This window comes from Acanthisitta chloris, unplaced genomic scaffold, assembly GCF_000695815.1.
Source record: "Acanthisitta chloris isolate BGI_N310 unplaced genomic scaffold, ASM69581v1 scaffold33057, whole genome shotgun sequence".
Taxonomy (NCBI): domain Eukaryota; kingdom Metazoa; phylum Chordata; class Aves; order Passeriformes; family Acanthisittidae; genus Acanthisitta; species Acanthisitta chloris.
This window is the reverse complement of record NW_008683758.1, coordinates 26,836-40,286: the sequence shown is the minus strand read 5'-3', so window position 1 is coordinate 40,286 and position 13,451 is coordinate 26,836. Positions and strand designations below refer to the sequence as shown.

The 13,451-nt window shown below is 42.0% G+C and overlaps 1 protein-coding gene across 1 annotated transcript in view; it reads left to right on the top strand.

Moving 5' to 3' along the window:
- PGRMC2 (progesterone receptor membrane component 2) overlaps window positions 1-9,595 on the top strand; it is a gene marked incomplete at its 5' end in the record, with an annotated part of 11,420 nt that extends 1,825 nt beyond the window's left edge. The window contains 2 exons of the mRNA XM_009079066.1: window positions 7,495-7,650; window positions 8,383-9,595. Coding sequence (XP_009077314.1) covers window positions 7,495-7,650; window positions 8,383-8,480 — 254 coding nt within the window. The remainder of the gene's footprint in view (window positions 1-7,494; window positions 7,651-8,382) is intronic.
- Between the last annotated feature and the right edge of the window lie 3,856 nt (window positions 9,596-13,451).

The following is a 13,451-nucleotide window of genomic DNA, read 5'->3' as shown; positions in this document are numbered from 1 at the left end:
GAAAGAGTGCTTCAGCTTTGCAGGCAGCAGAAAGCTCTCACCATCAAATCTTAAGTCTGTCTTAAGTGCTGGATTAATGTTGAGTAACGTGGCTGTCTCAGGTGGCTTCTGACGTCTTCAAAGTTCTGTTTCTCCTTCAGTGTGGTTTGGATGCAAAGCTATTCCTTATTTTCTACTATAGCAGAAGTCTAAAATGCACAGAATTGTCATCTAGGCAAGGTTTTTGTCCAACACTTGGCATTCCGTTGAAATTCCCACCAAACTGCTGATTTTATCTGAAGTCTCCATCTGCTAAATCCTGTTATAGTTTGGTGTGTTTCATTGCAGAGCCCTTCACATACAGAGAGTTAAAACTAAAAACTGATAGACAGTTGAATTCATCCTTTCAAACAGCCAGGACTGAAAACTTCAGTTTCTTGAACACTTAATCCAAATGTTTTCCAATTTTTGGAGGGGTTTTTTAACTCATGTTGTCTTCTTTAAGCCTTCCACAGTTTATCTCACTGATATCCTCTTAGTCTTTGGTATGTCTAATGCATTTTAACTAAGGGCAAGAAGAGGTTCCATGGCACATTTAACTGTCTGTGCCTCCAAAGTCCACTTTGCTTACACTGAACTCTTAATTTTAAACCTTATTTGTCAAGTTCTCTTCCAAAATGCTGCTCTGTCCTGCAAGTACACCCTTTGTTTCAACACCTGGGTGTATTAAATACCATCTCTGCTCATGCCCACATGAGTAAGTGTCCTAGAATGCGTTGATTGGTTACTAATTTTAATTAATTACCTTTTCCTTTATTGCCCACAAACTCTAAAAGAAATAAAGTAAACAATTAGTGGTTCACTATTAAAAATAACATGTGACCAGACTTTCAGAGAAACTGTTTTGGGATGATTTCCCCTTCTGGAATCACATCTCATGACTTAGGTTCTAATGGTTAGTACCTCTAGTATGTGCCGAGTTGGTTTCTTGTCCTTATAACTAGAGACAGTTTTTACTGTTTGATTTATTGCAACATTTAATTTCATGTTTGTTTTTGTCAAGATTTCTGGTTGTATATTGGTCGATAGAAGGGCATGGTAAGAGTTAAAGTAACATCAACCACTCTTATTTAGCATTTAAATTGTCATGTCAAGATGATGCTGTAAACAGGTCTTGATTAACATGGCAAATACGTGATGCAGTTGTGAAAAACACACAGCTTTGAGCATGACAAAGCAAGATGATGTGCAGTCCTGTGTGTGCAACTGTACACGTCACTTCTTGGTTCTTAATGTTTTATGATTTTTCAAAAAAATCAATTTCCTGACTTTGCTGCAGCACATTGTCACTGTCAACTCACGGCTCATCCCACTCTTGTCTTTCAGGGTGTCAGGAAGGGTTCTGCTTTTCCAAGTTTGCCAAGAGATTAGGTAGTAGTAGTTCCTTCCACAAAATAAATCCATCATAGGAAGGGAAAACTGCCTTTACTTCATGTTGCATATCCAGTTAAGAACTATGATTTCTGATGTTGAATACTTGAAAGTAGTAACCAGCTGGCACTTTTTCCAGTAATTTGTATTAAAATGGTCTGATGCTGTTAGGTTTCCTTTGGCATTGAGTGCTGTAAACTTCATTGTATCTCTGTGGAACACACAGCAGTGGAGCTTTTCCATACATCCTGTACCATACCTTTAAGGTCTTGCAGGAGGGACATCATACGCATTGTGTCTGGAGAATTCTGTTAAGGGTGGCCTTATCTTAAGAACACAACAGGCTGAGGGGGTACAAATAAGTGCAGAGGATAAGACTGAGGGGAAGAAGTTGTTTCTGTGTGTCTTCTCTGTGTTGGTGACGTTTGTCAGCTCCTTGGTGTCTGTGTAATGCTTCTTCTGGATGAAGAGAAGTTCCTACCAGAAGTAGGAAAACTACAAGGTGTCTATGTGCATATTGGTGAGAGATTGTTCTCATACTTCCAGTTCAAGGGAGTAGTGCCTTTGCCGCCAGCATGGAGGGGTTGTTCCGAGCCCTCGGGCCCTGATCACAGGGAGTGGGAGCCAGTAAAGTGGTTTTGTGCAGGAAGATCAGCATTGTCTGCTCTTCTGCTTTGTGTGTCTGTCAGCTCTCTCTTTGTCTGCTTTAAGTTTCTTTTTCCTTTCATCATAACCCGAATACAGCTCTGTGTTTGATAACAGGTCTGTGTAAGACCCTAGTTCCTATTTAAACCAGCCATGTTCCCATCACCTGAGGTTTGAGTGGCCTGATCCAGCAGGTATGCTCAAAGCAAGATCTAAACAGATCTAATAGATTAGGATGTGATAGTGACATCATGTTAGTGACATGTAGATGTCAAGTCCAGTACACAGCAGTGTCATGCTCATTTAATCAAAACACCTGGCCAGCATTGCTGGCCTTACTGTGAAATAAATGAGTGGCCAGAGCATTTCTCACTAAAGCAAAACGAGGAATCTAGGTCCCTCTCAAGAATGGAACTATCTTCCAGGAATCTCCTGACTGCTGAACTACAGGCTCTCTTGGCAGTACTGCTTGTCTGCCCCTTTAGTTGAAATTGGGTCATTGATTCTTGCACTTCTTTTTCACAGTTAAAAAGGAAGCAAGTGAAAGGGAGAGAGTGAGGCCCTCTGGCCTTGTGCCTGAGGAGTCAGGTTTAGACCCCTCTCTCCAAGCAGTTCCCATCGTAGCATGTAGACTTTGTGGACTGATCTCCTAAGAACACATATTTTACAGGCAAGTTGTAACTTAAAATTGACCCACATCTTTCCTTTCATGGAAATCTGGAGCAGTAAAGTTAAAACTATGTCACCTTGAGTTCCCAGTGATAAATATTATTAGAAAGCTTCTGCTTTCAAGCTGCATATCAAAATGCTTTTGTCTCATTTGTAGCTTTCTCGTTCCCTCATGAAAGATGCAACACCGAACAAACACATGTCAGAATCCAGATAGGAAATTCTGAACAATGGAGTTTTCACTCTGATTTGGAGTGGGAAAAGTAGGCAAAGTAGGAGAATAATGCAGCTGTTAATAATTTTGTGGCCTGTCTCTCTTCATTCCTTTAACATTAAAGGAGAGATTAGTCTTTATTCTTGTCTGCAGATTAACAAATGTCATCCATGAGTTTCTAAGCATCAGACAAAACTGGGGTTTATTCCCAGTGGCTGCATGAAGCTCACAGATGCAAAGAACATCTGGCACACTTTGCATATTTGGTGATTGCTTGGAAGTGCTTTTTGACTGAAAAAAACCAAAGCTTCTGGTTTAAAACTGAACCTTGTTAACCTGTGTGACTTCCCCGGAGAAACGAGTACAATTCTTAGATTACGTATCACTGCATTAGATATAAAGTCCACATGTGGCTATCTGTGGTGTGATCCCTGTGCTGCCTGTTGGAGCAATCCAAAGTTCAGTGTACAACATTCACCTTCTTTACTAGTCCTGGAGCAATAGCCTGGGATGTTCTGCAAAGCTGCCACAGAACTGAGATGGTCAGGTAGCCTCTTTGGCAACCAGGAATGTCTACTCCAAAGTTGACTAGCAGCATAGCTTTGGCTGGGGGAGATATTGGCTAAACTGGCTGAAAATTGAAACGTGTGTTGTTCCAAGATCCAGTTTAGCCTGTTTTGGAGGAAGTGACTAGAAGTAGAGCTTCCAAATAAAAACTTGACGCTTCAATGTATTTGATACAGTGCTTTAAGTTTAAAACATTTTTCCTTGCCTGCTCTTCTTTTAGGGTGTCTCCAAAGAGAAATTAAAGTCCTCATTTCAGAGCCAAAACAGAGCTAGGAGATGCAGAAATCCTGGGTGTAGAAATGGGAAAGATATTTTAATGGCTGAAGGGACTTCGATTTGGGGAATTCTCAAGCTACTCAGGTCATGGTGAATAAAGGTGAATGTCAGGCTGGAAAATCCATCAAGGCTGCCAGTGAAGATCTGCAGGTGGGGGGTAGCAACATTTTGCATGTGTTGTAGCTCAGAGAAGGGTATACTTTATCCAAGGTGGAGTTGTGAGGGAGATGAGGACTTTATACAGGGAAAAATGCAGTGTATGAATGTGGTGGTGTAGATGTGGGGATACATAGGCAAATATGTGGTCTTGGTAGCTGGTCTCGGCACTAAAGCAAACAAAGGCTCTGAAGCAGAGTGCTTTAATATGTGAAAGCAATGATGGGAAGAAAAGCATTCTTAAGGAACAAAGTTTTCCTTCATGTAAGGCTCGCTCGTAGCTGTGTGTAGCCAAGTAACATGTAGCAGACGTGTTTGAATTGGTTTTGACACTTCCCTGACTTTTGTTGTTGGGAGATGCCGAATAGGAGTGGGAAGAGAATTTTTTAAGAGATATTTGACTATGAAATAGCTTATTTGGGGACACAGCAAAAGAAAACCACCAAAATTTATGATAGGGTCTGGAAAAATAGTGTTGGGGTGTGTGTGTGTGTATATATATATGCTCTGAGCCTCTCTTTTCGCCCTCTCCTCAGTGTGTCTGTCATGTCGTGCTGCAATCAATTATTGACAACAGGAGCCAGTGTGAATAGGTGGGCAGACAAAAGGAAAGGAAAGAACTGTGGGTAGGGCCTGCAGAGTAAATTGCATCAGGTCATGAAAGAATTCCGTGCAAGTGTGTCTAGGATTGCACTAATGTCTGCCCCAGAATCCTGTTCCTGTTCTCCCTGGGGTTCTCTGTGCTGGCACCTTCCTGGATGCTTCTCCAAGTACGATGAAATCTGATATGCAAAACACCTTCTCATAGAAAAGTGAATAATAGACAAAGGCAGACTCTCAGACCTGTATATTCTCTATTAATGCATATCTATAATATACTTAAACTCTGTGTAGAAATACCTGAATGGAAGCTTAAAATCTTGAAGTAGATTGCTCATACTGAGATCTCTGAACTTGTGCTTTAGCAACTCTGCCACTAAGGTGAAGCCAGACTTGCACCATTTTTTAATAATCATAACTCAATATTTACCTTTTAGTAAAGGATTAAAGAGTGGGACACATTTGTGAGTTACATTTGCAGAGCTGGAATTTGAGATGCTGTCTACCAAGTCCAAAGGTTGGGTTTTACAAGTTAGCATTCCACTGAGTGCCTGGACCTGGCTTGATGCTTTCTCTGTGACTCCTGAATACTCCTGTAGGAAATATTCTGGAATGTTAACATTGAAGTTCAATTGTAGGTAACAAAAAAAACCACTTTGATGTAATAGCATCTGAGATTACAAGATATTTGCGGAAGTTTTGCATCCATCAATCTTAATGCAAGCTGATACATTCTAAAAGTTTCCATGCTTTCAATTAAGTATATTATTGAGATATAAGGGTGTTCAGGGCTTGATACTAATAAATACAATGTAATTCTCCTTTTAGTAGGAAAATATGTAATCAAGCTAGTGGACCAAGAGGTCTCAGCAGGTGCTGTAATCTCCATAACCCAGTCAATGCAGAGCAGGAGGGAAGGGGAGCAGTGTGCTACTCTCTGGTTAGCCAGAATTTGGAAAACACATCATGCAAATAGCTAGTAGGGTTTGTGGAAATACTTGTTTGAAACATTTCAGAGAAAGGAAAAACTGGAGACAAAATACTGTCGGTGAGGATGTTTAGTGATTTCTGATTGCTCATAAGGGTTTGCTGATTGTGGTGCTTGTAAGAGCTGTTTGTAGCTCCTCTGTTCTTCATTCAGAATGTCAAAAACTGGATCACTTGGCTGATTGCTATTTTGGAGCAGGACTTTTTGTTTGAGGAAACTCTACCTTGTGTTGCAAATGATGGGTATCCCTGCCTCTCAGCCTGTTCAGTGGGACGGGACTGAGCGTTGCTGTAGGATTGATTCCAGTCTCTGAATCCTGTTTATCAGATAACCGTCTAATTCAGGATGCAAATAGGAAAGAGAGAGTTCACTAGCCCTCTTGACTTTGTTTCTAGTCCCTGGTCCCCGAGGTACTTGCTGTGAATGCTGTTCCTGGATCTAAATATCCCAGAGGACAAGCACAGAGATGCTGTTAATCATTACCCTTGTCTCTTACGGCCAGATTGGTACAGTGTGAACTTCCTATTGGTAGTTTGTTCTCTGCTGTCTACTTCTTGTGGAATTTTGCTTTTAAATCAGCTGGTTTATTTCCAGAGGGACAAGGGAATTGTCTGGCACACAAGACACCCTCCTGTTCTCAGGTTTGACTTTAAGCAGCTTACAATGCCAAGCACTCTGGGGTGGAGAGATGACACCGGTTCTGGTGAGGACGTAGTTTGTTCTAACCCATATGGTACTCGGGTTCCCTGCCTCAGGAATTCTCCCTGCTGCATTCAGCCTCTGTCTCAACTCTGCAGTCAATGCCCAGCAAGAGCAGATAGGTGTGGTGTTTGGAGCAAGCGGCCGGGGAGGAAACCAGCCTCTCGGAATGATTGCCCGTGGCTCGTCCTGGTGCAGAAGAGGTCTGAGGTGCTCCAGCAGGCAATAGAGGGGGTGAAGGACAGTGTGTTGCCACTTGGTTGTGTTCATTCTTGCCCATGGGTGCTGCCTTTTCTTCAGGCTGACGGCCACTGTCGAGAGGTAAGCCAGAGACAGGGTCTGGCCTGTTTGTCTTCAATAGCCATCGCTCTGTAGCAGGCTATGGGCATCTCCCTGCTGCTCAGCTGTTGCACTTAGTGCAGAAAATAAGTTTTAAAGTGGTTTTTTAAAATTGATCTGAATTAAGGTAATTGGGTTTAGGTCAAGAAAATGTAAGCTAACAATACGCATGATGAGTTAAAATTTGTGAAAGCCAGTTACCAACCCTATCCTGCAAGTTGCTGGTTTGCAAATCATCCAGTTCTCTTTGTGATGTTTATTTCGCAGTCTTTGCTCGACATGTTGTTAGCATGTTTGTGCTGCTTTGCTGCAGTCAGAAAGCACAAAGGAAGCAGTTGCTTTCTACATTGTTAAGGTGAAGGTTTGTGCCATTCTCGGGAGCAGGGAAGGACAGGGGTGTGGGTGATCTGCTGCCTGGAATAAATGAGGTGTTACCACCCAAGTAAGAATGTCACCGACGTTCTAGAAAGTTGTGGTGGTTTATAAGTGAAGTGAAATTATTAATTAGAACTCAAGTTCTGTTTATTGATAGTAATGGATTTCTAATTGAGGTGTCTAGGCCATTTGCTTCTGTTCATGCCTGACTTGTAAATATCCTATGTTCTGCTTCATAGAAGTGCATTTCTTTTGAATTCCAGCCCCTGGTCCCTTTGGAATTTGCATCAACTGACTTGCATCAACTGACAGGGATTTTTCCAGATATCCCTTCAAAGCTATTTTCCTGGTTCTGCTTCTCTCAGCAGACGTTATCTGGCAGTGCTATCAGAGATTGAATGCAGTGCTGTTCAGTGTCAGAGCTGCGGCTGAAGCCGCTGCTGCTCCCATCACTGCACGAGTTTGATGTATGGCTTTGGCAGACTGTGTAAACAACTGAGATTTGCTCACCACAAACAAAGACTTGAAGGTATCAATTTTGTCTTTTTGTTTTCAGAGGGTCCATATGGAATATTTGCTGGCAGAGATGCCTCCAGGGGACTAGCAACTTTCTGTCTAGATAAAGATGCACTCAGAGATGAATATGATGACCTATCGGACTTAAATGCTGTACAGATGGAAAGTGTAAGAGAGTGGGAAATGCAATTTAAAGGTAAATTCTCAAATTAGCAGCACATCTTTAGCTTAAGGAAATGTTTTTGATACAAATGATTGATTTGGGCTTGGGGAAGCTTTTGAAGAGATGTTGATGGTAATATTATTAATGGAATATAACTTTGTAAAGCAAAGACTTGGGATTTCAGGCCTTCTTTCCACAGAGAGGATTACACTATATCTTACTACAGCTTTTTCAACCTTTTAGTTTTATGCAAGAGAACTGTTCCCTTAGCTCTTCAGCACAGAATTTAACTCCCAGCATAGCTTAGCTGATGGAATTCCTGTTCACAGGTTGTTGGCTTTGGATGTCATGGAATTATGATTAGGACTAAGGGTTGTTGGAGCATGAAGGGTTGAAGAAGTTTGTTTTGAAATATCTCCTGACAAATGTGGAGGGAGGGGGAGTCATTTTTCACCCCAGTTGAAATCAAAACAGGCTGAGGGAATTGATGCTAGTTTGAAGAGCAGCAATTTCAGCCCTTGTGTGATAAAACTTGCCTGATCAGCTGTCGGAGAATTGCAACAAAGCACTCAGAGTTAGAGACAAGAGCAAGCAGCAATGGTAGGAAGATTGCTTTAGGAGGCTGAGCTTGCTGCTAAATTACCATCAATTTCAGCGAGTCAGGTTTAGAACCTCTGTTTGTAAGAGAAAAAGTGAATTTGCAGTAGCACAGGCTAAGCAAATGCAGCTGTATTTGATTGTAATGCAATCATAAATCTCTTTCAGAAAAATATGACTACGTAGGTAGACTCCTAAAACCAGGGGAAGAACCATCAGAATACACAGATGAGGAAGATACCAAGGATCACACTAAACAGGAATGAACTTTGTAAACAACCAAAGTCAGGGGCCTTCGGAACTGCAACCTCTTATTCCCCATCACAGAATGTCCTGCATCTTTGGGTACAGTTCATCTGCTGCGAAAAAACATTCAACAGGTTTTGTACAAGGAAAATAATATACTCACAAATGAAGATTTGAAAACTAGACATTATTTGTGCTGCCAAATTTTTTGTTGCAGTTTATTTGTAATGTCTGGTTAGGCTTCGTTAGTGAAGAGGGGCCAGGGATAAAGGCAACAATGCTATTCCTTTTTATCAGTAAGCTGAAGCCTTCAACTAGTGTATCTTACAAGCTCTCTAAAAGACATGAGTCTTCAAGCTCAGAGGAAGGTTTGAATTTTGTTTCATGTGTGTCTTCTCCTTCAGCATTAAAGAAAGATGTACTCGTGCACATCAGCATCAGTAGGTTTAGACTACTGAAGCTGGTGTTGAAATGTGAATTTCCAATTTTGTTTTGTATGTGGGCAATAGTAGCCCTGGCAGAAAACTTCAGTTCTCTAAGAGAAGTCCATGTAGATTAGGATGGGGATAAAACTCATCCTTTTCTCAAAAGGATTGGGTAAAACCATATCCTGTGCAACAACTAGTATCTGAAGCCTGCCTCCCCCTCCCTTCCCCATCCTCTAAATCAAATCCAAGATTAATTGTGCCTTATTTCGCTTACATAGACTTGAATTGTTTTAAGGGACAGCCCCCAAATTGTGGTTTCATAGTCACTACAAGCAGCATTGAGACTGAAGTTGGAATGTTCTGTTGACTGGAAAACCTTGATGTCATTCTGTGTATAGAATGTAAAAGAGGAATACTCAGTGTTACTGCCATATGTTAATACTACATATACTTCAATTAGCATTGTGATGGCCAAATGCATACTCCCATGCTTCTTTTTAATTAATTACAAACACACAAAAGAGCCACCCTTCCTCCTCTTCCAGAAGCTGCCTAACTTTTGGGAGCATAGCCTTCACACCCCCGTAGAGTGAAGGGGTCGCGCGTGTGTCTGTGTGTGTGTCTGTCTGAATGCAAGACTTGGGAGGGATTGTTTCTGCAGATATTGTAAATACGAGTACCATTTTAATAAAGCATGTACAATACCACATGTGCTGTCAGACTTTATGTAGAAGCTGTTAACCAGAGCTGGAACATGATGGAATACAAAGGGGAAGAAGTCTCGGATCTACGAAGCGTCCACCGCTATTAACACTGCTCCTTGTCCTGGTGGAGTTGTTTTCCCTTTCCAGTCCCAGCTGCTGAGGAATTTGAAGACTTACTCAGGTAAGCTGTATTTAAGGGAGTTATGCCAATGCAGTTATGGTGGGGGAGAAAAAAAAGTGATGTAAATAAAGCATTTTAGGAACTCTGTGTGACGTACAAGGAATATGTCTCATGGCACTGATAGGACAAGAACAGCTCGGTGACTGTTGTCTGTACCTCTGTTTGCAGGTTTCACCTGTGCTAAGTCTACAGTAATAATTTATATCTATACATTCTGCTGAACTGTAAACTGTGAACTGCCAGGGGTGACTACTTTTCTATTCCTGTTTGACTGAAAGAGATTTATATTGATGTAAATGAAACAAATAAACACAAAAAAATCCTCTGTTGAATCCTGTGTAGCTCACGTGTCCTAGAAGGCAGGTCGAATCCTCTTCCTTGCATATCCAGCCTTGGAGTAGTTTTATTGTGGGTGCAGCAACAGAAGTGGAGCTGTTTCTCCACGGAAGTTGCTGGACAGTCTTGTGAGGTGTGTGGCTATGCCTGAATGCAGCAAAGCACTGACTTCTGCCTGGGGCACAGCCTGATAAGCTGAGCAGCAGTGCAGTGTCCAGGCTTGGGTTGAGTGTCTGCTAACCCTCTAACTGCTACCATGCTGGGCATGCTGGTGTAACCTAACCCCAGAACATGTGGTTTGGATGGAACAAGGGGAGATAAGAAGATAAATAAAAGGTTGCTTGCCCAGGACAGGGGCTAGGAGGAATTAAACACCTGTTCTATAGCTGGATGCTAAATCTTTTACTAAATCTTTCTGCAGAAGGTTTCACACTACAGTTACAGTCTGCCTTTCACCTTTAGCTATTGCACCATGGCACCCAGCTGTGGAGTGGTGGAGCAGGAAAAGGCAGCTTTCCCAACTAGCCCATGGCACAATCAGGCCAATACTTTCTCCTCAGGCTTCCACTCCACATGAAAATACATGCAGGTGTTACAGCTTCTACTGGGCAAAGTCATGGCTGTTCGTGACATCTGCTGTGAGTTTCTTTGCTCTTCACTCATTACAGCTGTTAAGTGTTGCTACATCTGCACAGCTGTGTATCATGATTATATCTCTTCTATCTAGAAACTTCCTCCTGGAGAAGCAAAACTACCCTGATTTCTTTTCTATCTGCTCTGACTTCTAACTTAAGTGAAGCCTTTTCCTTTCCCTGGCTGCAAGAAACTCAGTGAAGCTTAAGCACAGTGAAGTTATATGATGTTCTGTTGGGGTTTTTTATTTAAAAGACAAATGCTCAAATTTTTGCTGCTATGATTTAGGATTGGTTGAACGGCAAGATGGGTGAAGGGTGAGTTTTGCATTGAAGCATCTTAATGGGAACTGTGAGGAATACAAGACTCACCCTGTGACAACAGCATGTTGCAGACTTAATCCTGTATTTTGATGTCTCCTGGATTTAAATTAACCTCATCCGTCCTGCATACAAAGTCACTGGTGATCTACAGCTGACAACCTAAAAAAAAGTGCCTTCAAGCACACTGTAGCTTTCACATTTATAAAAAGTTGACACACACAAAGCATAATTTAGAATAACATCAGATCCATCAAAACTTCGGTGCAATTACTAGAATAATTTGATGGAGGTGTTCATCCCTGTAACATTTGTGTCAATCACTTGGTCAAAATTCAGTCGACTGAAATGACAGGCAGGTTGATACTGACAATGTGTTAAACTTTGTTTAAGCAACATGAGGGTCTTAAAGGGGGAACTTACCACCTTGAGAAATAAAATACATTTCCAGTTTAATATATGACTTGTTTTCCTAGGCTAGACTTAGTGCTAAACTAGTTTAGTCATCATTTGTTTTGACACTTCTGCCTTATTTGTACACTGCTTCCCAAAAATGCTTCATTATGGCAGGAAATATATTTTTAAACCTTCTTAACTTACAAAAAAATAAACATGTACCATGTTGTTACTTGATCTGAACATCTTGAATTTCCAGTAAGGATTACAGAATGATTCTTTTGCATGCTTGGACTTGTTTGTATCTTTTTATTGTGCTACGTCTTTTGTTGGCTAAGGTTTATATTTTCTATCCCTCAGAGTGGGACACAACATATAAAATCAGTTTGGCACTCTGCTGCTGATCTTGTTTCACTTGAGCTGTCTTGGTTCTAAGTTTGGTTCTCCCAGGCAACCAGCAGGAGGACAAGAGGACACAGACTCAAGCTCTGCCAGGGGAGGGTTAGGTTGGATATTAGGAAGAGATTTTTTACAGAGCAGAGTGCTTAGACATTGGAATGGGCTGCCCAGGGAGGTGGTGGATTCACCATCCCTGGAGGTTTTCAAGATGCGACTGGATGTGGCACTTAGTGCCATGGTCTAGTAACCACAGGAGGGTTGGACTTACTGATCTTGGAGGTCTTTTCCAACCCACTTGATTCTATGATTCTGTGTGTTCTGACTTTTTTCTCCTTCCTGCAAAATCAGTTTGGTTTTTACTGTCTTCATTTGGCTATTTAGTCCTTTCCTCCTTAACAGGAGTGATAATGTAACTCTTAGCTCCAAGGCTTAGTTACATATGGAACGCACGTAATGAGGATGAACGTTACTGCAAATCCTTCTTGCTTCTAGTTTAGGGTGAAAGAGAAGAATGTTTCCTAAGAGGTGCTCACAGATTGGGCTTGAGCTTGCTCTGACAGCACACGTGTACCAGGGTTGGTTCAGATGCAGGTGGAGGGATGTTCACCTGACACCCCCAAAGCAGCAAGGGTGAAGACAGCAGAGAGCAAAGCTCTCAGGGTGGCAGGTCAAGCCTAGTGTCGCTGTGGGGTTTGTGAGTGAGAGGCCAAGGGCTGCACTCAGTCTCCTCTCTGCCTGGAGCCAAGGGAATGTCAGTTTGTCACCTCAGCAGTGCCTGAAGCACAGGCTGCAGGTAGAGGCTGCTGTGAATACAAACTGTTTCCATTCACTCTAATGCTTTAGCTCCCACAGAGACCCAAATATCCCTGGTAAACTCCAGGAGCATCAGTCACACAGCTAGGCTACTGCTGGTCATTACAGGAAAGCATGATCTGGTCTCCATCAGGAACAAGAGCCATCAGGAGTCTTCCCTTCTAAAAAGCCTTTAGAATCCAGTATTTTGAGCATGATAGAAACCTCACTGAGTTTAGGCAGGGTTGTGTTTTGAAGTATTTATGCAGTCATTCCTCAACAGAAGAAATGAAGACAAATGTAAAAATTCTTCAGTAAGCACCAGGGAGAATTTTTAGACAAGGAAAGGTCCAAGACTTCCCAACTGCTTAGTAATAAGCACTGTTAGAATATAACCAGTCTGAAGAAAGCAAGTAAAGATTGGCTTAAATGGACCTAAAAGGCATTGGAAGGGATGTGGGACACACACAGTGCATGTGCAAAGACACAGTTAGGGCCCTGCACCAAGGTACACGAGTTACTGAGAGGTGATTCACCAATCAGCAATGCAAGTATTGGGGTTTCCACCTATCTGCTAGGGGAGAGAAGAATATAACCAGTCTGAAGAAAGCAAGTAAAGATTGGCTTAAATGGACCTAAAAGGCATTGGAAGGGATGTGGGACACACACAGTGCATGTGCAAAGACACAGTTAGGGCCCTGCACCAAGGTACACGAGTTACTGAGAGGTGATTCACCAATCAGCAATGCAAGTATTGGGGTTTCCACCTATCTGCTAGGGGAGAGAGGGAACAGCCTGGGGA